The following is a 25,951-nucleotide window of genomic DNA, read 5'->3' on the forward strand; positions in this document are numbered from 1 at the left end:
TGATGGTGGTGATGGTGATGGTGATGATGATGACGACAATAATGACATCCTGGTAATTATCTTGCTGAATCAGTTTTATGGGGCTGCCTTGCAGCAAGATGATTACCTAAATTTAGGGTGAAAGAAGCATGTCATTTTGCAATGCTTATTAAATGTGCTTTGTCAGACAGCTGACACTTCAGTATACCCCAGAATTGACTAAATTACCTTTCAGGTTTGGTCGGCAAAGCCTTTATTAGAAACAACGTGAGTTGATTATTCAATAGCTAGAAATATTTGCATAACCTGTAAACTATTCTGCTTCCTTCGTGTGCTATGCAATACAGTATTTCAATACTGTACAATTAAATTGTCTGTTTTTGGTTTGCTTGTTTTTTATGCTTAAAATGGAAAGGTTCTGATAAATAGACATCAGTGAAGCATGGTAATTGCAGGAAAATTTTATTTCACAGTAGATTCAAGATGAAATTGAATGATTAATGTTATAGTTGTGAACCAGTTTGCCCAAAAGGATGTATCAGACCTCTGAAACACCATAAAAGGTAAATATATATTTTATTTCAGATTGCAGTTATGTTTTTGAAGCTAGGATAGTGAATTCCTGGCCTGTAAGTTGCACCCAACTACACATGAAGGACTCAACTGGGATCACTCACCTTCAGTATCCATTATCCCTTCTACTCAACCCTGAAAAGCTGTTGTTTCAGGGTAAAAAGTTGATCTAATACAACTTTCTGTTCCCTCCATGATTTTTGAAATGTCCACAGCAAGTTCCAAAAATAGAACAGGATAGAATAATGGTCAATTTTATTTTTTTAATCTTCCTTTTATGATTCCCAACAGCAGTGGTTCTCAACCTTTTTAATGCCGCGACCCCCAACCGGTCGTAAGTCGAGGACTACTCAACCAGTCGAAAGTCAAGGACTACTCAACTGGTGCAGCACCGTTTGCAGAATGGGACTTTTGGCGGGCTCAGCAGGGCAGAGACAGCCTGGACAATTCCTATTGGCTTTTGAAAGCCAATAGAATTAGACTCTATTCAAGAGAGTCTATTCTATTGGCTTTCAAAAGCCAATAGAATAAAAGGGAGTAGCACAGCTAAGGAAAAGGGGAAAAAATGGCGGACTGCGTTGTTTGGCGACCCCCGTGAAATGGTCATTCGACCCCAAATGGCGTCCCGACCCACAGGTTGAGAAGCACTGCCCTACAGCAATATCCTTAGGGGAAATCATAATTTGCAAAATGCTGGCTACACAAACACAAAAGGGGCAGAGCTTAGGCTGTGACCACATCTATCGCCATCCAGCACTTATTTTGCCTTTTCAATGAAATCGTATCTTGGTCGACATTTGTACTGAATAAGTCACCTATGCTATAAGATTCTGGGAGCTTAGTAAATACATGAAAATAAAAATATATAAAAGTAGAGAATATGTTTTGCTTCAAATTACATTATTTCATATTTATCTTGAACTACCTTGGCCATTTTATTCTCCAATTTTGGAGTGATTTCTATAAAACTTTCTGGTGTCCCCTTTGGTTGTATGCAGTGATATGTTTTATGACCTTAGATCCCTTTTTTCAGTCCCTCAAACTCCCTATATCTATAGCTGCTAAAGATGTACAGAATAGTTTCTTTTCATCCATCCATCCATCCATCCATCCATCCATCCATCCATCAATCCAAAAAATGTATGAATCCACTTTAAAAGAAACAAAAGTCTACTGTATTTGGTTACTTGGCTTAAGAAGCTAGAATAAGATGACTGTCATTTTGGATTTTGCTCAATTTCTCATTCTTCCTTCTTGAGTTAATGTCATTCTTTTTCATCATCAGTTTCTGAATTCTTTCTAGAAGTCTATATGAAAATTAATGTAAATGTTTCCTTAAGGCTATTATAGCTAAATTGCAAAAATGCAGATGACCACTAAATGGCATCAGACACATAAAATTCTAATTCTTTGTTGCCATCTACTGGTAATCCAATTTTGTAGCCTGATTTGTTTGTACTCTCAAGAAATGTAAATTAGTATTTGTGAATTAAAACACAAATGAGGAATGCATGTAATAAAATATTCTCAATTTTGGTCCCCCAAAACTGGGACTAAGAATGTTGATCTCCTAAGAGTGAGACTAAGAGTCACATTGCCCCTAATAATCAGTTTTTGAATTTTCCTTTGTTATTTATGAAGCCATGGATACATTGTGGCAACCCCAGTTTTATTTCCCATCTTCATGTTGCTAGCTTTATCTTATTTCTAGGTATGAAGAAGCAAGTGGTTAATGATATATTCCAAAAATTCCAAGATCTTTCCCTTCATTTTGCTTGTTTGGCAAAATGCATCTATAATTTTTTCTGATAAAGAAGAAATCCGGCCTTTGGATTGGATTGGATCCAAACTTAATCAGTGAAATCAATGGGCTCAAGGTATTCAAAATTATAGTCAACTATCTGTTTGCACCCCAGACTTAACTGGATCTTTTTGAATAACTAAACCCAGTCAGCAGATACATAGCAGGTAGATGAGTTAATTTTAGCTCAGTATCTCCAAGGGAACATAGACCTGATGATTAACTAAATATTAACTCTCTTTTCCTGCTGCTAGCACATAATCTCAGTGTCCTTATAAACATGGACTTGAAAATCTGTCATACTGCACATTTAGGAAGTAGTGGTGTGAAACAGGAAGAAAAGGGAAGGAATGGTAAGTGCATTTTAACTACGTCTACTGTGGTGTTGATTCCAACATGGCTATTGTACATTTGTTTTTAGTCAGTATTTTTAAAAAAGGATGAAAAATCAGGAAGTGATAACTTTGCAGAAACTAGAGGCTAACAGGCTGCCCTCTATTTTGACCACCATTTGTGAACTGCAATCTCAGGGCTTAAGGATCTGTATTTCAGCCAGAATAGTGTGAAAGTGAGATAGGACAAAGATCCTGAGACCAGAATGAATCACTATAGTAACAATAAATGAGTTTCAGCTTCTTATCCCATCAAAAAACAAACAGCTCTTAGCCCAATCTGCTGCATGCGTGGTAGAAAAAGAGTCTTGAATCTTTTTTCTGCTGTATACATGGCTTGCATATTACACTTTGCAGTTGCTGGACTTAGCCTGACTATCAGTATAGCACAGAGATCTTCAAACTTGGCCCTTTTATGACTTGTGGACCTCAACTCCCAGAATTCCTCAGCCAGGCATGCTGGCTGAGGAATTCTGGGAGTTGAAATCCACAAGTCATAAAAGGGCCAAGTTCGAAGACCCCTGGTCTAGCAGAAGCATGAAAGATAAGTCCTGTTTCCCAATTCTGGAAACACAGTGATTATATGTATGGAAACCAACTGATTGCATTATGGCATTCTCTCCTATATTAATAGACATGTGTATTCTTCTAAGTTTCTGTTAATTTACAAGATAAATATCCATAAATTTTGTATAGGTGCAAACATATTACAATTTATATCTTTTTGTTACTCTTAGTGAAAGAACTGATAGGCTATGAAAGTCTTTGGCTACTTTCTTTTCTTAAAGTGACTGGGTGGTTGGCCTTATTAACATGTTTATTTTTGATTTAAAAAAAAACACGTCTAGTACACAGAGGCCTTTGATGTCAACAATAGCAAAGCAGATTTATTTTGGACATTTTAATTGTTTTCAGTGGTCAGAGGATAGGCAACCACGGCACTGATACTTATTAGGTAAAAAACAATGCTATCTTGCAGAAAAATGGGAAAGACTCAGCAGGAGATAGTGGAGTAGATGCCCTCACATCCGCTTTGAAAATACATGAGATAGTAAGCAATAGAAGGTTGGAAGAACTATCAGGAATGCTTCTTGGGGCAAGGGACCCTCTGCCCCTTCTCCTACAGTTGTCTGAAGATAAAGAGAAACAAGATGAAATTACTAGAAAGAAAAAGATGCCAATGCTACTGTACATAATTGTTCAAATCAATAGAAAATTTTAGGAAATTTAAGTAACATGCAATATATTTTGGAAGCTCCCAATATTTATACAAGAAGACTCAACTGGATGTGGCTGAGCTGAGGTTGAAAGAAAACTGTTTTCAAATGCTGTCTTTGTTGCTCTTGATATGTTTCAGGAAATTTATTGAAGGGAATGTTTTCATGGCCAGTATATTTTCCACCAGTTGTCATTCAGTTCAATGAAAGATAGTGTTACAAACAGATGGGAGTTTTAAGAAATCCAAAAAGCTAGGACCCGGAAAGGAGAAAGGAGGTGCATGTGAATGCCATCACATTTGCCATAGAGCCCTTTCTGTTATGGCCTGCAGGCTCCCTGCTTCCCATCTATTCATGCTTATGGCCTGCAGGCTCCCTGCTTCCCATCTTTCCAGAGGGCTTTTTCAGTAATACTGCTATTGTCATAGCTGGAGTTGATGAAGGGCTTAGAAAAACCATTTGTGTTTAACAACAATATTTTTAGTCATTCTTATGAGACCGTCTCACTATTTTTAAAAAAACATGTATTTATATTTTTCATAGAATTTTTCAGACTTGTTCATTGCTGGCATAGGGTTTCCCCTCTTCATTTTATTTCATTCCTTAAACTTGAAAAAGAAAATGCCTAGCAAATGGAATCAAGTCTAAATTGGATTAGTAAGTATGAGTGCAGGTGTTCTAGTTAGTAATAGTAATAGTAGTAAAGTTGGAAGGGACCTTGGAGGTCATCTAGTCCAACCCCCTGCTCGGGCAGGAAACCCTACGCTATTTCGGACAAATGGCTGTCCAGTCTCTTCTTAAAAACTTCCAGTGTTGGAGCATTTACTGCTTCTGGAGGCAAGCTGTTCCACTGATTAATTGTTCTCACTGTCAGGAAGTGTCTCCTTAGTTCTAGGTTGCTTCTCTCCTTGATGAGTTTCCACCCGTTGCTTCTTGTACTGCCTTCAGGTGCTTTGGAAAATAGCTTAATTCCCTCTTCTTTATGGCAGCCCCTGAGATATTGGAATACTGCTATCATGTCCCCCCTTGTCCTTCTCTTCGTTAAACTAGACATACCCAATTCTAGCAACCGTTCCTTATATGTTTTAGCCTCCAGTCCCTAATCATCTTTGTTGCTCTTCTCTGTACTCTTTCTAGAGTCTCAACATCTTTTTTACATCGTGGTGACCAAAACTGGATGCAGTATTCCAAGTGTGGCCTTACCAAGGCATTGAAGAGTGGTATTAATACTTCACAGGATCTTGATTCTATCCCTCTGTTAATGCAGCCTAGCACTGTGTTGTACCGATATACAACTTATAAGAAATTTTCCTGCTTCATAAATGTGAATGAAGAAATTAATTAAATTAAATGATTAACCCCTTTCTGATTTTCAAATTTATTTCCCATGAAATAAAGGGAAAGTAGGTTTTAGTTTGGAATCGACTGAAAGCTTTCAGATGGGAATATTTGTGTTTACAGAGTGCCTTTGACTTACTGGAACCAGAATTTCCATTGCTAAGCAAGGTAGTTGTTCATTGAGTTGCATCCAATATTATGATCTTTTTCTCCATGACTGCTAAGCAAATTGCTGCATTGTTAAATGAATCTTGTGGTTTTTAAGCAAATCCAGCTTCCCTTATTGACTTTGCTCATCAGAAGCCACTGGAAAGGTTGTAAATGGTAATCATATGACCCTGGAATGCCACAACCATTGTAAATTCATGCCAGTTGCCAAGCATCCAAATTTTTGTCACCTGACCATGGAGATTCTGTGAGAGTTGTAGGTACAAGGACTGCTCATAAGTCATTTTTTCCAGTACCATTTTAACTTCAAATGGTTGGTAAATGAATGGTTGTAATTTGAGGAATAACTTTACATTGCTTTATCTAATTAAACAAGGTGCTTCAGAGATTATAGTTATGAATTATTGCATCCAGTTCTGGTCTGTCAACTATATTTTATACAACCTACAGCTCAAATTTCTTGGGGGCTCCTCTCTGATATTTTACTCCGGCCTTGACCTAGGAGCTCCTAATACATGACATTGATGATAAAATCCCACCAAGTTTTCACCCTTTTTTTCAAACAAGAAAAAATGCTTCTGACCTCATGTTTATGTGCTCTAGTGATGCAAATGGGCTCCATGGCATGAATGGGTCACATAAGTGTGGGATGTCCGAGCTTCACTGGATCTTGCACCTGCTGTGCTGCTGTTTCTACTGATTCCTCCTCCACCACTGTAGGGGAGGGGAAGGGAAAAATATTAACTTAAAAATGAATTATTTGCTACAAACCAAGGTTCAGTGACAGACACACAACCAACATCTTGGCTATTAGCTGTTTTCCCATCTAACTGAAAAAAAAAAAATTAGGTGAAAGTGAGAGTTGCCTGAACTTCTTAGCATCCATTAAGAGAGGATGGTCTCAAAATACATTATTTTTTCCTTACTACAGAAATTTAGTCAATTGACAGCTTCAACTTAACAAAATTTGCCTTTCAGCCTTCTGAAAACTTCACTTTTGTTGAGAAATTTTGTCTGGACACTTGTCCAAGGAGCAGAAGCAAAAATATACAGTATCATGTTTCAAAGCAATGCTTGTAGATTTATCATTCATCTCTTGTTGGGTCCATTATGCCAGAAACCCAAAATAGAATCACAGAATTACAGATGGTAAGGGCTGGTAAATTTCTTAGAGACTGATTAGTCCAAATCCTTTCCCAAGGCATATTCTACTATTGCAGCTTCCTTGCCATGGACCTCGTCAGAGACCATCCAGTCTAGCAGTAGTATCTTGAGGCCTTTCCCACTTACCCCTAATCACCTGCCAACGTGCCCTGGCAACACCATATTTCTGCTGTGTTCCTTGATGCTGCCTTCTTATTTATTTTATTTATTTATTTTCAGTGTTTATATGCCGCCCAATCCCAAAGGACTCAGGGCGGCGTGCAAAGTTAAAACAATGATAAAACAATAAAATAAAGCAGTCATTCTTTTCTCAAGCCTAGCCATTAGGTATTTAGGTGAACCCATGTTAAAGCCATATTTTCCTCTAATTTAAACACTACCCAAGGGTAGTTTTAAAGTGTATAGATTCTGTTAGGCTTTATTACCTATTCCTGTGGAGGTAAGGCAGTGGACCTTGGTGAATGGGAATAAATAAAATAATGGTAAGGTAAGGATTACTAATAAGAACAGAAAATTCTAAGCTGTCAATAGCATTTTATGCTATTTCACAAACTTTGAGCAATGTTTTCAACATCACAAAAATCTAGGGGGTTGGTTGGCTTAAGAAGAAATGAGCTTCCCAAGATACATATATGAATAAGACTAAAAGTCAGGGTCAGCAGCAGCGGATTAGTTAAAAATTTGATGTGACTATGTAACCATCTTCATTTTAGGAGGTCCCCTTGTCAATGCGGCTGGTTGTAATCTATAATTTTTCATATATCTAACCTGCCTCCCAGCCTAACAACATAATAATATTGTCAAGCATCAGTCATTCATTTTCTCAGAAATTTCCCTATTCTAGATTGGGGAGTAGGAACCACATTGACCTCTGAAGAGTAAAAGTGAGGAGAACCCCAAAAGAGCCAAGACAAAGAAGGAATAAGGATTAATGTTGTCCTACTGTATTTAAAACTATAGCTAAATCCTTCAAAGTTAAAGCATTTATGTAATATTTTGCAGCAGCAATCAATCAGCAGAAATTTTTGGAATAACCCTGGAGACATTACTCCCTGGTTTTGGTGGCCATATGTGCCCTGGGCTTCCCTTGTGTAATCTTGCTATAAATGGAAGAACGATATATTTTTCCTAAAACAGCAATATGGTACACCTGAAATTTTCCAGTTCATTGGTCATTCTATACAAGCCCTTCTACTTAAAGAACACCAAGTGTGAATATACATGTCTCAGGATAATGCTGCAGGATCCAATCTGGGTCTGTCATCCAGATAAGAAGTTTAGTCATCCAGGCTTTCAGACTCATGCTGGAGCCCATCTTCAGGGAACTTCTCTGCTAGAGAAGATGCTAGAGCCATGAAGATGACTAACCTCTGGTCCTGGTAACCAACCCAGATTGGATCCTGCAACACCAAGTGTCCACAATTCACCAAATGTCAATCCCCTCGACTAGTCCCCTATTTTATTTTAACTAAAAATTCCATCTGTTTATTGGGTGCCCCATCATTTCTGGATGCTACTCACACAATGTCATGTTGCCCCCCTTCCAGCAAGCCCCGGTAGGTGGCAATCTCCTTCTCCAAGCGGCTTTTGACATCCAGGAGCTCTGTGTAGTCGTGGTTCTGGCATTCCATTTCTGACCGCAGTTCTGCCAACTGCTGCTCCAGACAGGAGATGCGCTCCTGGAGTTCAGCCAAATGGCTGTTGTAGCGAAGCTCAGTTTCACCCAGGGAACTTTCTAGGGTGTCCCTCTGACAAATAAAAGAGAACACAGTCATTATAAGACAAGAGGTCCAGTGGGAATGATTTAACAGGATTCTGAGAGTCTGCAAAAGTACAACATGAAGCTGAATGCAAGGTTTAACCTGTTTCTTAAGGATCAAAGAGGCTTTTTTTAATCACTCTTTGTAGGCAACCTAACAACTGCATTGATTGTGATCATATCTGCAATCTCCCATTTCTGCTTTGACCATCCCCTACCTGCTTAATAATATATGGGTTATTGCATTTATGATTCATTTTTTCTCTGTCAAATCAAGACTGCATACTTGAGAATATAATTTTAACCAGAGCCTGATTATTAGGCTGGGAATGAGAGAAAATAACCAACACAAAGTGGGCTTTGCATATACATGATGCAACCGTGCACTGCCTGTTGCAGTTTATTCTACCCTCCAACTCTACAAAAATTCTCAATCTCTTACCAGGCTGCACTGAGCATCATATTCAATCTCCAGGGCTTGTAGTTGGCGTCTTAATTCAGTGACCTTGTTGTTGCTTTCTTCAATCTCCTGACTGCTGGTGCAGACATCACGATTCACCTCCTCAATCTGGAGTGCATAAAGTTAAGAGAGATACATAGATGAGCAATATATGCAGTTTAACTCTCGAGTTAATCCTATCAAATAAAGTTTCAGGGGAAAAAAATTCCAAACAGGATTTGGACTGACTGACTGACTGCCTTTCCTCTGTCTGTCTGTCTGTCTGTCTGTCATCATCTATGTGCTAAGAAGCTTGTAAGAGTTTAGATGGGGAAGAAAAAGTTCAGCTTCAACCATAGTGGATTCGTATTCAGGAACCAATAATTTTCAGAGATTTTCTGTCTTGATGGGATTGTACTTCCCAAATGGAATTGGTTTACTATCTAGGAGCCCTTTTCAGCTCATAGTTCTTGTGGCTAGAAGGGCTTTTGTACAGATTCACCTTGTGTATCAGTTGCACCTTTTTCTGGACTAATAGTTGTTTCTCATGGTCAGTTAACTATTGTCACCTCCCATTTGGACTTCTGCAATGTGTTTTCTGTCTTTAAAGACCACTCTGAAACTGTACCTTATCAAGGGTTTATCTTGATAAGACTTGAGGTGCCTCTATTTTTCTAGTTGTGTTATTTACTGTTGTTTTCCAGATGCAATTCAAAGTGCTGGTTATGACCCATAAAGCCTTTCATGGATTGGACACAGCTATTTGCAGAACCATCTTTCTCCAATTAAGACTTTGCAGGGTAATCAAAAAATTACAGCCACTCCAAAAAAATTCTACAAAACAATGCTATTCTATAGGACTTCAGAGATGTTGCAATTCAATTCCCATGCTATTTGGCGGATATGAGAGTTGGTCAAGCACACCTAAAATGTTCCAGGTTAAGAAAACTGACATTTCACTTACCTTGGATTCATACCATGCTTCTACTTCCTTGCGGTTTCCTTCAATCATTGATTCATATTTGCATCTCATCTCCTCCAGGATTTTCTTCAGATCTGGCCCAGGACAGGCATTCACTTCCACACTGACATCTCCAGAGGCCTGGTTCTTCAGGCAGGCAACTTCCTACTCAAAAAAAAGAAAGTGCTTGGTATTTGGACCTTTCTTTTTCTGCTCAACTCACCTTACCCCAAGTGAACTTTCTAGCAACATGGTTAACCGAAGTTGATGGAGACTATAAAGGGCAAATCAACCCCAAAGAGGTGAGCTGTATTGTTTCTGAGATTGTACCAGTCCCCCAGTTTAAAACGTGTCAATAGCAATGATGATACAAATGAAAGGAAGAATTTGCAGATCATTTCCCCAGAGATATATTGCTGTTCAACTAAAAAGGAAAGATTTTCTTCAGTGACTGGAAGGGCGTCTAGATAGCTCAGTTTTGAGGTAAGAATGATTGGTGACCCTGTAACCCTTTGATTGTTGTTGAAATACAATTTTCGTTATTGTTTCTACTGAATGAGACATGTTGACTGAAGTTGATAGAAATTAGTCCAACAACATCTGCAAATCTCTCCATTTTTGTCTTAGAATACACATATATACAGACATATATAAATAGAAAATGTTGTCCCCTTCCCCAACCAATGTATCCGTGCAAATTGTTTGTTTGCAAGCAACAGTAAATATTAGTCTTTGAGGAGTCCTTGGTACTCTCTGAGCTTGATTGTTTGCTTGCAGATGTTTCACTACCCAAACTAGGTAACATCATCATCTTCCCAAATCAATTCACTGCAAGATGAAGATTGGTAAATTATTTTTTTATTATTTTAATCAGGGCTGAAAAAGTGTGAAGTGCCTATGGTCTCTCAGCTGACTCCTATGGCTAAGGAAGAATTAAAACCTGGATCTCCCCATCTTGAAAGTTATGTGATATTATTCATTGCCATAGACAGTGGCTAGAAATCTATTCCAGTCCTGCCTACTCCACTTTGTTTAATTTACAAACAGATAAAATTTGTTTGCATTGTCAGATATCATATGAGTTTATAGAAATGTCAACTGGGAGATATTTTGACTTCATATATCATCTCATTCAGGAATTCCAAAGCCTAGTAATTTATGAACCTTTGGCTGTTCTAATTTTTTATATTGTATATTTTATTTATTTGGAGGGGGATGCACAGATAATTTTAGGGTGCAAAGAATGCAATGGTACCACCAGGTATCTTGTTGCTAATTTGCTAATACACTGATTGTGATATTAAATAGCAGTGCATGATGTGTATAAGTATACCATATTAGTGAAATGGCAAGATCCTTAATTGTCATGTCCCCATTAGCAAAACAGATCAAATAATAATTTCAGAGGTTTTAGTTAAGGTTCATCTTTACAAACTTCATTTAATCATTATTCTTTGCAATATGGACATCTCTGCTGGATAGAACTCAGTAAAATAGTCTATCCTCCTAACACAGAGGTGATGAAATTGTGGATCTCTATATAATAGCAATAGCACTTAGACTTATATACCTCTTCACAGTGCTTTCCAGCCCTCTCTAAGCGGTTTACGGAGTCAGCATATGGCCCCCAACAATCTGGGTCCTCATTTTAGTGACCTCAAAAGTCGGAAGGCTGTGTCAACCCACTGGCAGTCGGCAGTCAGCAGAAGTAGCCTGCAGTACTGCATTCTAACCACTGCACTACCACGGCTCTGAATGCTGAATTGCCGAATTGCAGCATTAAATTGAAGAAACTGCAATCGGGTGGTTATTTGTGTTTTTCAACCTTGGACACTTGAATATGTATGGACTTCAACTCCCAGGATTCCCCAGCCAGCCATTTTGTCAAAAGTCCAAGGCTGAGAAACACTGTCCTAGTCATCTATAACTTCCCACCCTGACTCAGAAAGAAGTTTATTGACGTTTTTAATAAGGTATTCATTATTTTCCATGATGCATTTAGATTTTATTGAATGAGGAAATGATCACCCTTACCTCCTCATGGTTTTTCCTTAGGCAGCATAGCTCATCTTGCAGGTTCTCACACTGTATATCCAGGTCAGATCGGCAGGCAGTCAGCTGATCCAGGATTTGATGCAGTCCATTAATATCAGCCTCCACATTCTGACGGAGGCAGCATTCCGTCTCATACCTGAGCCATAAGAAAAAAGGAATGAAGGCTTTATTGGTTAGCTTACAGGCCTAGACAAGGGAAATTTTCAAACATACCTCGTATTAGATAAACTTTAGATATAAATAAAGGAAGATACCAAATAATCAACAATATTTCATTGAGTATAACACTGCTAGAATTCACTTTGTTTTTATTCCAGGCACATTGAACTACATTTTCTTTTCCTTGTCCTACAACAGACTTTACCAACTCTGATGCACCCTAAGAGAATTTCAGCTCCCAGAATTCTCAACAATAATTATATTGCCTAAGGTATTCTGGAAATTGAGTCTGATAAATCTGAAGGATTTCCAACTTAGGGAAAACTGCGGTGTAGCAGAAGTAACACCCCAAAATAGAGAATGGCAAGATTCTTTTCACCTTATTGCCTAAAATGAAAGACATTCTCCTCTAACAGCCTGACTCACAGTGGCCATCAAGGCAATTCCATAAGTAGCCCTGCACTTTCAATAAAAGAAATATTCTTTTGTTTATCTGCCTTAATTTACTGAAAAGTACTCACTTGGATCTGAAATCATCAGCAGTCAGTTTGCTGTTATCAATGCACAGAAGGAGTTTGTTATTCTCCACACTTGCACAAATAAGCTGGATAAATGGAAAAAATGCAAGTCCATTGATGAATCTACATTGATTTTGCCTTTCATGTAAAGTTTTAGCATTAAGGTTTAGCCACCCATATCAGATATTCATTAAACTAACACAAGCTTCATTGTTTTGCTTATGGATACATGCTTGTTTATATCTGAATTGTTATTTGAAAGCATAAAACAATAATCAAACAAGCCCATGAGTGGGAATCCCCTACAGTTTGTAAATGATTGGAAGTGGTGACCAAGATGTAGTTAATTCATAGCTAATATTCTCCTCTTCCAAAAATCAACTTGTACAACTTGGGGATGCCTTTAATTTTTTCCCATGGTGACTGCTTCCATGCAGAAAATTGATTAAATATTACATTTCATGATGACTTTGTACCATGCTAGCAAGACAATCTTGAATTAAAAAAAGGTTTACTGGCTCAATATGTCAACATAATACAGTAGGAGCAGCATCTATAGATAAACTTAAGATAAACTTAGAGTGCTACCTATTATAAACTGTTGTTGATTTTTGAAATTAAGTTTTCTTGTTATTTTCTGCATTCACTAGAATCCATATAATGGATCCATATAATGTGGAAACATCATCAAACCCCACCACCATTATTTTGGGAAAGCAGGATGTCCTCACAGATCAGAATACAAGAACATATTTTACAAAATTTAATTGATTCATATGTCATATATGATGATTAGAAGAATAAACTGGTCCTTAGAAATCAGCAAAATAAATTCACAGCATTGTGAACTTTAGTTGAGCAGGAATGCTATTACCTGCAATTGTCCCAAGCAAATACATGTGAAAAATATGAAAAATGGATTGAAAACTGATGTCTACCTGGTTTTTGAGATCTTCAATTTGCTGGTGGTAATGAGTATAGTCCTTTGGTTCAGACAGAGGGCCTTGCTTGGCATAAAATTCTCTGATTCGGCACTCAAGCTCGGCATTTTCCTCTTCCAGGCATCGGACTTTGTCTAGATAGCTGGCCAGGCGATCATTGAGGTTCTGCATGGTCATCTTCCCATCAAGATTAGAGAAAATACCTCCACAAACAGGTTCTCCAATCAATCCAGTAACTGTTCCACCCATGCCACCAACAACACCTGGATGAGCCATGCCACCTACCATGCCAGCAGGGACAGCTCCAACCACTCCACAAGGAGTACCTACCATAGTAGCATGAGGAGCACCAACTACACCACCCATGCCATTAACTACAGCAGTTGGTACAGCACCAACTAGGCCACCATGGGCACCACCTACTACACCACCAGGAATACCACCTACCACACCTACATGACCACCACCAGCACCACCTACCATACCATTTCTAGCAGCAGAAGTCCCCATGTGAGAGGTGGCCACAAAGTTACCATTTGTCCCAGCATGTCCTCCACTGACAAAAGCCCCACTGCAGCTGCCAGTTGAGAAATGGCTTCTCCCCCCAAGATGACTCCGTCCAGAGAAGCTAGCTCTTTCGTTGTTTAGCCCACATGAAGAATATCGCCCAGAGCCAACAGAAGAAACCCCCACTCCAAGATTGCAGCTCCCACTGCTGTTTCTCCCAGCTGTTAGGACCGTGTGTCTTGGACCACAGCTCATAGTGGCAGAGAAATTCCTTAATGCTAAGCTGAAAGCAAGAGGCACCACTTGACACAAAGTAAGATTGCTGAATCCACTACCCACTTATCTCTATTTATACTTTTTTCAAAGGGTGTCACCTGTTCTGCCAGAGTTCTTTTCTGGGGTTCTCCCCACACCCCCTTTCTAAACTCATAATACAGGATGCTATAATTATTCAGACCAAAGCTAAATTCCCAAAGGCAAAGTGCTGGCAGATGCAATGGGATTCAAAGAAGATGCTGCACATGTCAGCAGCTCCCTGGGAAAAAAAAATAGGAAGGTAGTGCGTATGTTTTTGTGAAGTACAGTTGGCAACAAACAGAAATGCTGCAATAAATAATAGGCTCTTTTGCCTGCAAGAGGAAACATAGCTTTCCGGATCCAACCTCATTATTTTCCTGCAATGTAGACTCATGCCACTTAAGCCTGGGGTAAAATTCAGTCTGAACTAAGCCAAAAATCCTCATGAACTTCTCATTTAAAAATATTGCATGCTTTCAAAGTCCCCTCTTTTTTTCTTCTTCTTCTCCCCCCCCCCTTTTTTTTTTTTTTTGCACATTTTTGACATTTTATGAGAAGGCCAGCATAATGTAGTGGTTAAGATGCTGGGTCTGGGCCAGAAACAATCCAATTTAAATTTGGTCATTGAAATTATCTTTGGGCCAGTCATTTTCTAGATTTAAGAGATGGCCTGACATTACTCCTGATGTTCTAATGGAATAGGCAGAAGATAGATGTTTTAATTATTTGATCTCAGTTGAACGTGATCTCATTTCATTTTCCTGCTGTGAACTCATCAAATCAGGACCTGGATTTTTTTTTTTTTTATTAAAGAGTTTTATAAGTTTTACAAAAAGAACAAAACAATACAAAAACAAAAAACAACATATACAAAGAAAAAACTAAACATTACACAACAAAAACCCCCTTCCCCAACCCCCACCCAAACACCCCCCTTCCCCCCCCTGAGCTTCCCAGAGCAGAATATAGGCTTAATTAAAAAACAATTAAAAAATTATGTTTATAAAAAAAGAAAGATATAACATTAAGATATATATGTATATATATAAAAATAAAGATTATGAAAAGGCTATATAATATTTTTTTATATCCAGTTTAAATTGTATAAATTTTATCCACTTATCCCAAACAGCAAGAAATTTCTCTTGCGTTTGTTCCTTTAAAAAAGCCGAAATCTTTGCCATTTCCGCCAAATAAGACACTTTAAGAAACCACTCCTGCAATGTAGGCAAAGATTCCTTCTTCCAATATTGTCCTACTAACAGCCTCGCGGCTGTAATCAAATTTAACATCAATATAACCTCCTTTGTATCACAATCAGTAACTATACCCAACAAAAATAATTGCGGAGTAAATTTTACCCTCCTTCTAAAAATTCTCTGGATATTCCACCATATCTTAATCCAAAATGCTTTTATCTCTCTGCACGACCACCAAATATGATAATAAGTAGCGTCCATACAACCACATCTCCAACATTTAGGTTGTAAGTCAGGGTACATAAGAGACATTTTTTGTGGATCAAGGTGCCATCTATAAAACATTTTATAAAAATTCTCCCTTAAGTTCTGTGCTTGTGTAAATTTGACATTTCTCACCCAGATGGTTTCCCAGGTGTCCAATGGAACTGGCTCACCAAAATTCTGCGCCCATCTGATCATACAATCTTTAATTAGTTCCGTTTCTGAATCCAATTCAACTAAAACCCCATAAATCCTCTTAATGTGGGTTTGTCTTTGATCCTTCACTTGCTTAATAAAATTTTCATCTTCTCTAAGAAAACCCACCTTACAATCCACCTTCCATCTATCTACTAGTTGCCTATATTGGAACCAAGAATAAATAATATTTTCTTGTGCTAACTCTTCCTGTGATTTAAACTGCCAGTTTTGTCCATCCCATCTAAGTAGCTGTCTATAAGACACCATATCCATTTTAGCACCTCTTTTTATTCCTTCTATCGCATGCCAAATCAGGACCTGGATTATGCATCATTGTCATGATCTCTAAATGAGGCAAGGATCACCTGACTGTTTCATACTAGCATCTGTATTCTGTATTCTTCATTTACACTGAATGATATTTCAATGTCTCTACACCTAGATATGTAGGTAGTATACCCAGTTATATAGTTCTCATACTTTAATCCTTCTTATTTTCTTATTTTCCCATCTAATGATGCAAAAGGGGCCTGCATCAGAATCATACCCAGAAATCCTTTTCTGCCAGTGAAGGTTATCAGCTGCTATCACAGGTATCACACTACAGTATTGACCCCAAATAATAAAACAAGCTATAAAAGAACTGAAAAATAACATGGAGTGCCAAACATTAGAATTTGCTTCATGAAAGTATAAATAATGTGGCATGATTCATGTGAAAATTCAGTACTTATCAAAATATGAAGCAGAGAATTTTATAAGAATTTCAAGCAGCAAATCGATTACAGATCTCCTCCATACTTCTGTATGGGAGTGATAGTGCAGTATTATGACAGTGTTATGACAGCTGCCCACCTAAAGCTAGAACCTGCTCACCTATAAAGCAGTTTGGATGCCCTCCATTTTGTTTCTTATCTTGTTTCTCAATTTATTCTCATCTTTGATTTGAATCTCTACTATTCTTCTCTTTCACTAAAATAATTCAAATGTCAATGTTTTGTGGTTTTGCTTGAGATGCATATGGCTTGGCTAATATAACATGACTCTCAAATATGTTTCTTAGTTATTGACTTATTTGATTTCGGCAAAGCCATTACCTTGATATTAATCTTATTCTCTTTATGAACATTATATCTCAGCAATATTGTTGGCTATATAATCTCTCAGTTGTACATAAAATTTATGAAAATTTGGACAAAATGAAAGTGCAACACTTTCCTATTAACCCATGGAAGTTGAAAAGACAGATATTCATCTGTTTAAACCATGATAAGGAATCCACACTCTTTGTAAATTGATTTAGGAAAGTCATTGTCATAAAATCCAGGGGTGTAATGGGGCTGGATTTTGTTTTATGATTGCCAAAGAGGCAGTCAATTGAGCTTTGCACAGCAATGTAGACTGAGTTGCTGAGTAAAGTCCATGGAGAGAAGAGAGCCAAGGAGCAAAATTTCATCTTTTAAACAAACATAAATCCCATAGTAGAGGATTACAGAGAAGTTCCATTCCTCGTACTTCCAGGCAAATGAGGAACAGATCATCCTGTTAATCAAATATTGATTGGCAGTACTTCAGATGGGAAAAATGGGTTCTTCTGTTCCAGCCCTAATTGGTTAATTTGTTTTGTGCCATGAGGTTGTTGTTTACTCTTAGTGGCCACATAGATAGATTTTCTCCATGAAAAAGTCCTAAGGAGGAATTTATATAATGGATCAGATACTGCATAGGCCATTAATAATAGAATATATTACTCCAGTGGAAGTGGCTGGGGTTTTTAGCAAAATAATGTTCTAGTATTAAAATCTGAAAACTTTTCAAGCAACTACATTACATCTCATGAGTAAAACAAATCTAAAGAAAAGCAAAATTATTGATGGAATCTGATAGTGGGTGAAATGCACATGAACATCAGTTCTTTATCTAAGCACACAATGTGTTTGAATCACAGAGCCCCAAATAAGTCAAACTGGTTTTCTGTGGCAATTGGTTGATGGAATCTGGGAGAATGACATGAAAGTTCAATTATGTTTGGCATGCTTACTTTAAGGGATGAACCCAGAGAGTACAATTGGTCCTTTTAAAGAAATTACTGGATTGGAAGCAGTTGAGAAAGGAGAACCTGATGGAGTGTCCTGTCATTGCTCCTTCTACTACAACTTGAAAGAATGGCTGTGCCAAGAAATGATGAACTGATTATATTAATATAGCATTATCATTTGTATTTTACAGCCCACTATGCTATGGAGAATGTGTACTTTTTACTGAAAGTAAAAAAGCAGTGCAGGCAGGATAAGGATCAGTAGAAGGAACAACATATTCCAAGCCAGCATAGTCTTCTGTTCACTCCAGAATGGGTCGGATAGCATTTCAGTTCTGCAGTGAAGAATGCCTTTAAACTAAAAAAAAGTTAGAAATCAGGAATAGAAATCATGGAAGTTCAGCATTTCAAGTTCAGCTGAGAATGCAGCCCCAGGGATTCTCGCTGAACAATCATGAAGGTACAACACCCAGTGCTTTTGAAGCTGGTGCTTAATTTTCCTCTGCACTTGGGGGGAAAACAGTGGAAAGAAATACCAACTCAGTAAGAATATATTAAAAGGATTTGGGATGGAAGATTGTCATGATTTGGAAATAAACCTCAGGCTCTTGGCCATTTTTTGAGCAAAGCAGAAGCTAATTAACTCTCCATACTATAAGCCTAGCTTCAGCACAGACAGACAGGTAATTTTCCCTCTGGATACTAGCAAGGATTTGTTTTTCTCAAATGTCCAAAACATATTATTTCCATTTTGATCCCAACTGAAAAAAAAAATACCATCAAAACCAGGTTAGGTGGACCTAAAAATGTAAAGATACCTCCTATGGATTTCTACAGGCAGAATTTTATAGTAGCCATCAGAATGGGTGACTTTTGCAGCCACGTTGGATTAAACTTTTGCATAGTTAAAAATTCACTGCAGAAAACCTAAGGATTTGAAAGTTGCATCAATATGGTCATTTATGTTTTGGAACCTTTTATATAAGAGATTGTGACCTTAAATTTTGTTAAAAGCTTACTTTAACAACTTCTGTGTTTTTAAAAAGCTTCTTCTGAAAATAGAGGTAACAAAGATTAAGTTCAGAGAAACTTGTCAATAGTAACAAACCTTTTTTTTTTTTTTTTTTTTTTTTAACTGAATCACATCCCAGCTACTAGTCCTGCCTTAGAAATGAAAGCCGGATGGGTGACTTGAGCCAGTCACTCTCTCCCAGCCCAACTCGCTTCACAGGATTGTTGTTGTGGGGAAAAGAGGAAGAGGACAGAGTATCAGATATCTTTGCTACCTTGACATATTTATAAAAATAATAAAAGAGGCATTTTAAAAAATATATCTAACTTTAAACCTAATTAAGGTTTAGGAATTGTGACAAATTTTCTACCTCCAGTTTCCCCATCCCAGCATCTTCCAGACATACCAAAACTGCCCCAAGTTAAGGAAGTTGCATATTAGATAGTCCAGCACAGTTTAAAGGCAAATATAAAAATAAAGAAAATTAAAAAGAAAATCAGAAAGTGCAAAAAGCAAGGCAATAAAAGAAAAAAGATAAAAGAAGAATAAGTAAGTTTCTTTTCAACAATTATAAACTCATTTTCCTTGTTCCCTCTTAAGTATTACAAAAATCCCTTCAGCCCCAATTTTTTTCCAGTCCTTAAATCCAGAAATCATCATTTCACTTTTTTTCATTTTCAACAAAAAGCCGATAAAACATATCAAGTCTTTCATTTTTTGGGCCCCAAACAGGCCAGTTTTGCCATTTTTGACATTTTCACAATCCACTCCTCCATTATATGAGTTTCAGTATTTCACCATTATTATGTATAAATAATCTTCCTGCAGTTAGTATAAATAAAATCAGTCTTCCGTGACTTTTTTTAACTGGCTCTCTGTAAGTTATAATAAAAAGAGATTTGGTTTCTTCTCAATATTAATTTTTAAATCATTTGTTATCATATGTAGATGTATCCAATTATTTTGCTTTTTTCACAAATCTACCATACATGATAAAATGGATAAAATGATCCTTCATATTTTTTACAATTCCAACAGAGACTAGAAATACCTTTATACATCTTAGATAATTTCTCTGAAGTCATATATCAACAGTACAATATTTGGAAGAAATTCTCTTTTAATTATAACACATGAATTTCATCCCATTTGGTGTTATAACCAAAGTTCTTAGCTCATTTTATTATGCAATCCTTAATTTTTTCTTTTTCTATTTCAAATTCCAACCAAAGTTTGTACACAGAACGAAAAGGGAGGAAATTACAGTCAAAGACATTGTTTTTTACTTTCTAAATAGAAACTTTTTGTTCTCAAGAGAATAAAACAATTTCTAAATCACTGTAAGAATGACACAGAAAACCAATGAACTTGCTCCATGACAAGAAAAAAGAAGTATTCCATTACAAGTTTCACTAAATAAAATATGTGAAAAAAGAAACAAAACATCTTTCAGGAGTGTCGGGGGGAGGCAAAAAGTCAATGTGTCAGCTTCTAATTTTCCTTTACCTGCCCCATGGACGTCGCTATTACTTGTAATGGGAAAATTTAAAATCTATTTCAAGTTCCTTCCTTTTTCTACAAAACCACTTATCATTTATGTTTGGGTATAAATAAATCTTCTCAGTTCAGCTGGGTGTCATGACTGCTCAGCTTTAGGAAAACAATATTTCTGTAAAATGACAAGTCCTCTTTCTCTAGATTCTATTATCTAACAACAGATTAATTATTTTCATTTCATTATTTCATTGATGATCAACCCAGGAGGAAGATATTAAGGAAGACTTGTATGAATTATACCTAGACTCCCCTTGAGTATGAACAGAAATAAAAATCACAGATGTTTTTCATTGAGACAGTTTGAGATGTTCCATGGTTTTTAAGAAAATCTAGTGTAAATGAATTTAGAGTTGATCCTAGAGATCAAGAAACTATGAATGTGCAGAAAAAGTCCTGACACAGAGGAGGAAAGTGTGAGCAAGAAACTCAAAATAATCCCATATTGGTTTGTTCCCTGTCTCAGCCTACCTCGAATGGATGATACCTTATAAGATACGATAAATATGATAGCTTATCTAGGTCCTAGAAAAAATCCAAAGAACAGCAACACATATGATAAGGATCTGGAGGCTAATCAATGTGATAAACGACTAAGGGAACTAGATATTTTTACAAATGAAGGCAAATATATGTGTCCAGGATAATGTTGCTAGACCAGAGGTTTAGTCTTCTATGCTTTCAGACTCATGTTGGAGTCCATCCTTAGGGAACTTCTCTCTCACCAGTATGTGTGAATGTGTGTAGGTATGTTTAGCCTAACAAAGAGAAGGAGTATAGCTATCTTCCAATACTTGAAAGTTTGTGACAAGGAAGAGGAGGTTGATTTATTCTCCAAAGCACCTGAGAGCTAGACAAGAATCAATGGGTGGAAACTTGTCAGAGGGAGATCCAATCTGGAAAAATTTTCCTGACAATGAGAACAATTAGTCAATGGAACAGCTTGTCTCATGGAGTTCTGGATGCTCCATCACTGGAGATTTTCAAGAAAAGATTGAACAACGATTTGTCCAGGAAGGAAGAAGGACTCCTGCCTTTAACAGGGAGCTGGACTAAAAGACCTCAATTTCCCTTTCAGTCCTATGATTCCAAGAGGAGAGAGGGAGGGAGGGAGAGAGGGAGAGAGCAAGTGAGAGAGAGATTCTTCGGTGCTGAAAAAGTAGCAATTCAAAGAATAAAGAAGTGCTCCTTTTCCCTCTTGTTTATTGATCTTAACCACTCAACATGGAAAATTTAAAGAGAAATGGCTTCCTTTGTAGGATTACCAAATTTCCTTAGGTCTACATGTATATGAAATTACTTGTTCCAACATCAGAAAGACTGGTTTTTTGGACTTTTGGTTTTGTGCCCCAGCGAGAAGGACGCAGAAAGTCAGGGCTCTGCTTCCCACACCCGATTTGGCCCTGCTGGGGGTCCTAAAAAGGGCCTAAAGTCTCCCCAAAGAGGCAATGAAGAAGGAGGGGAGTCTTTTCAATCATGGAGAGATGGCAGTCTTTCCGTTCGATCCAAGAAAAGCCCTCCAAACCAGCAGGCAACAGACTGGCTACCGAAGAAGAAAAGCACCAATTAATACATTGTAAACAGAATATTTGGAACTGGGTGAGAATATTGATCCTTTCTTTACTATTTTACAACGGAATTTCCTGGGAAAGGCTCTCAAGAAGCTAAAAACCTCTGAATGTGAATGGAAGTGGCATTTTAATTTGTATGGGGGACAGAAATACACCATATTAAAGTGCAAGTAACATAAAGCTACAGTTTTGAAATTTGAGAACTGAGATAATTGTTAAGATTTTCTCTTGGGGGAGGAATTGAGGTGAAATATAAGAAATCAATCTTTTGTCTTAAGAGTGGAAAATAGATTTTGAATGACATCTAGTAGTGTATTTGAGTACACCACTATAACTAGCTTCCTGCTGCTTGATGACTCCTAGCTTAAGGGAAAACAGCTGGCAATAAAGGAAAATATTCTGGCATATGTATCACCCTGACTTTTTTGGACTATAAACACCTACTAAGCCTGGACTTTTAATCTCAAGACCAAATGGGAGAGAAAGAAAAATTTGACCTTTGATTACATCTGGTTAGGAGAGACTTTTGAGCTGTTTTCAGGGAGGTTGAACACTTTGAACATTGTGGATGTTGCCTGACTGACAATTTTTGGATGCCTAAGACAAAGGATCACTATAAAATATTGCTTTTGGGATTAGACCTATATTCTGGAATCTGTTGGATTATAAAGGCTACATATAAGGACCAGAAAGCTAGAGGAAATTTTATTCTATTCTTACTGAAACTGGTGATATTAGAGGATCTCCAGGAATGATGCCTCGAGAAAAAACAAACACCTTTCAGAAAGAAATATACTCTATGCTACAACTAATTCACCAAACAATTGTTGCATACAAAGAGGACATAAAAATAAACCATAATGAGACTAAAAACAATTTAGATAATATAAATGAGCAAATATCCAAATTAAATCTACAACTAGAAAGTTCTCAGACAACAACTACAAAGTATGAACAAATAAGCCAGAGATTGGAAGATGAAGCAGAGAAAATGGACCTAGAGATGGAAGAGATGAAAGAAAGGAAATATAAACTACCATACACAAATAAAATACGGCAAGACTTACCCATAACAATGAAAATGCAAAAGACCCTTTATCCTTTAAGTTTGCAAGGAAGACCCTTTACCCTTTAAGTCTGCACCTGATGACAAGGAAAAAGATTTTGGGGAATGGAACATAGAACGGTCAGAGGAAATGTTACAGTTTGAGAGACAAAAGATGAGGGAAGAAATTGAGGGAGAAGAAAGGTGGGAGTTACGGAACATAAATGGGCAGAATTCCCCCCCCCCTCAAAATACCCTACCTAAATTGTCTTCCTCATGTCAAGCAACTTTCATAAAAATAAAATTTCTGGGCAATTTAATTGCCTTGGCTTGGAAAGCTACTTGGCAAAGAAAGAAAGTAAGAGTTAGATTTAAAAAAATAGAAGATTTGACCTATTAGAGGGGGCATCATATGTTTAAATACTTGTTTGAATATGATTAAAAGAATGGATGATCCTTAGATATAATTAGACTTTGATAATGGAAGATATGATTTAGAATTAAAATAGCATTTCTTCTTCTTCTTTTGAGATGAGAAATATGAAAATAATAGGAGGATTAGTATGAATAAAATTTTTAGCTATATAAATGTAATTAATATTGAGAATATCATAACTGATAAAGATGCTTTAAATATTGATGGGAAATCAAACTTTAACAAGAGCACCAAAAAAGGATATTGATTTATGAATTGATGTTATTGTTATTTCTATAATATTAATAAAATATGATGAAGATGTTTATATCTAACTTTGTATACATCAACAGTACCAAGAATTGTAAATGTGCAATGAGGGGAAAATGGAAAAAATATGGGGAAGAAAAGAGGATCAGGGAAGAAATACTGGATTGTGCAGTACTGAATAGATTTATATTGAAGAAGTTAATCTTAAATATGTGAACCCAGACAATATGTTGTTTACTAAGCTCTAAAGATTGCAATTCTTAAAAATTAATAAAACTTTAAAAAAAAGAAAGACTGGTTTTTAAATCATAATATTTTTCAACAAATTTTTATTTCAGGAACATATGCAATAATAATAATCGAAAATCTAAAATCGACTAACAACAATTTCTATTTGCAACTTTTCTATCCAGATCATTAGAAGAAAAGCTGATATTTACATTTTTCTATCTTCACTTTTCTGGCATTGCCTTCATCTCCTTAAAAGTATTTTTTTTAATCACCCTTCTTTGTGTCTTAGGTAGCTGACACATCAACAAACAGAAATACATTCTAATTTTTGCAGTTTTGGACTTTTTAAATGAAATATAACCCTTAGAGAAAATGTAGGAGGAGGAGAAGGTGCTCCTTATTAGCACTGTCAATGTTAACTAGTTTGGTTAATGAAATGTCTGCAAGAAAAAAACCAACCCCAGAGAGTACCAAGGACCCCTCATTTCAACCCTAAGCTATAAATATTCTCCTTTATTGATAATATGCACATTTCTGCAATTCTTAATATAAGCACAACATTTGTGGAAAAGCAAGACCCATATACAGATCTATTTAATTCATTTTCCCCAGCTTAATATTCTCCAGGTAATTTGGACTACAGCTGTGATGGAAAGTAATAGGCTGGATTCCTTGGAGGGAAAGGGTGCCTTCCAAATGAATAAGAGGCAGCTCAGTTCAAATATTTTGTGCAAGAGAAAGAAAAGGAAAACAGCCACTCCCTAATAGTTTTCAGAATATATGCTTGAATGAAGTAGCAGACTGTTTAAATTGGCAAGATTCTGTCTAAAGGTGTGGAACAATAAAGAACTCTGCTTTATTCTCCATGGTTTTCTTGGTTTGGGGACTGGAAAACAGTTTGTATAAATCAAGTCAGTGTGATATTTGACTACTATTAACCACAGGAAATTGTAGAGCAACAGCAATATAGTTGGGTATAATCTAGCTGAAGAAGGTTATATTCAACTTGGATTGGATTTGAATGTGATATTTCTATTCTTAGACAGGTCATCTGTTTTTATTGCTAGACCTCAACCATATCTCTTTGTAAACAAGAAAAAGAACCATGTCTTTATGAGTTAATGAACCTCTGACTCATTATTGATTGATTGATTGATTGATTGACTGTGATTGATTGGTTGATTATGGACAATTGAGTCATTACTGACTGTTAGGAGAGAGAGGGAGGAAGGGAGGGAGGGAGGGAGGGAGGGAGAGAGAGAAATTTTCTCACAATAACAGAGTTGGAAGAGACCTTCGAGGTTTTTTTGTCCAATCTCCTTCTCAAGAAGGAAACTCTATATCATTTCAGACACATGGTTATCCAATCTGTTTTAAAATCTCAAGTATTGGAACATCCCCAACTTCTGGAGGCAAGTTGTTCCACTAGCTGTCAGGAAATTCTCCTTAGTTCTAGGTTGGTTCTCTCCTTGATTAGTTTCCATCCATTGCTTCTTGTCCTGCCTTCAGGTGCTTTAGAGAATAGGTTGACCTGCTTCTCCTTGTGGCGGCCCCTCAAATATTGGATCGTTGCTATTATGTCATCCCTAGTCCTTTTTTCATTAATTTTTCCATCATGATCTATCCTTAACCTGGTCTTTCAGTGCATTCATTGCCATTGTAATGAGTTCATCCACCTTGCTGCTGATTATAGTTTTTTTGTTCCTTCCCCAGCTTCAGAGCCTTTTCCAGATAATTAAGTCTTTGTATAAGATAGGATGGGTGAGTCTGATCATTTGTGCCTGGAGTTGATTTATTCAATGATCCCTTGCTTTATTTTCTTGACTGTCCACAGAATTCTTAGGAGGCTTCTCCAACATCAAATTAAAAAGCATCAATACTGTTCA

At 37.0% G+C, this 25,951-nt stretch overlaps 1 protein-coding gene across 2 annotated transcripts in view; it reads right to left on the bottom strand.

The window, feature by feature from the left end:
- Positions 1-3,655: 3,655 nt before the first annotated feature.
- LOC120312805 (keratin, type I cytoskeletal 42-like) overlaps positions 3,656-25,951 on the bottom strand; it is a 35,000-nt gene continuing 12,704 nt past the window's right edge. Inside the window, exons 2-9 of one of the 2 annotated variants that reach the window (XM_039354003.1) lie at positions 13,462-13,641; positions 12,527-12,609; positions 11,826-11,982; positions 9,795-9,956; positions 8,834-8,959; positions 8,154-8,380; positions 6,052-6,182; positions 3,656-3,875 (exon numbers count right to left, since the gene is read on the bottom strand). In XM_039354003.1, the coding sequence (XP_039209937.1) occupies positions 6,068-6,182; positions 8,154-8,380; positions 8,834-8,959; positions 9,795-9,956; positions 11,826-11,982; positions 12,527-12,609; positions 13,462-13,641 (1,050 nt within the window). In that variant the 3' untranslated portion in view covers positions 3,656-3,875; positions 6,052-6,067. Of the gene's footprint in view, positions 3,876-6,051; positions 6,183-8,153; positions 8,381-8,833; positions 8,960-9,794; positions 9,957-11,825; positions 11,983-12,526; positions 12,610-13,461; positions 14,858-25,951 lie in introns of those variants that run through there. The other variant, XM_039354002.1, reaches the window with a different exon arrangement.

This window comes from Crotalus tigris, unplaced genomic scaffold (assembly GCF_016545835.1).
Source record: "Crotalus tigris isolate CLP2741 ecotype Arizona unplaced genomic scaffold, ASM1654583v1 scf7180000018544.1747854, whole genome shotgun sequence".
In the NCBI taxonomy this organism is placed as follows: domain Eukaryota; kingdom Metazoa; phylum Chordata; class Lepidosauria; order Squamata; family Viperidae; genus Crotalus; species Crotalus tigris.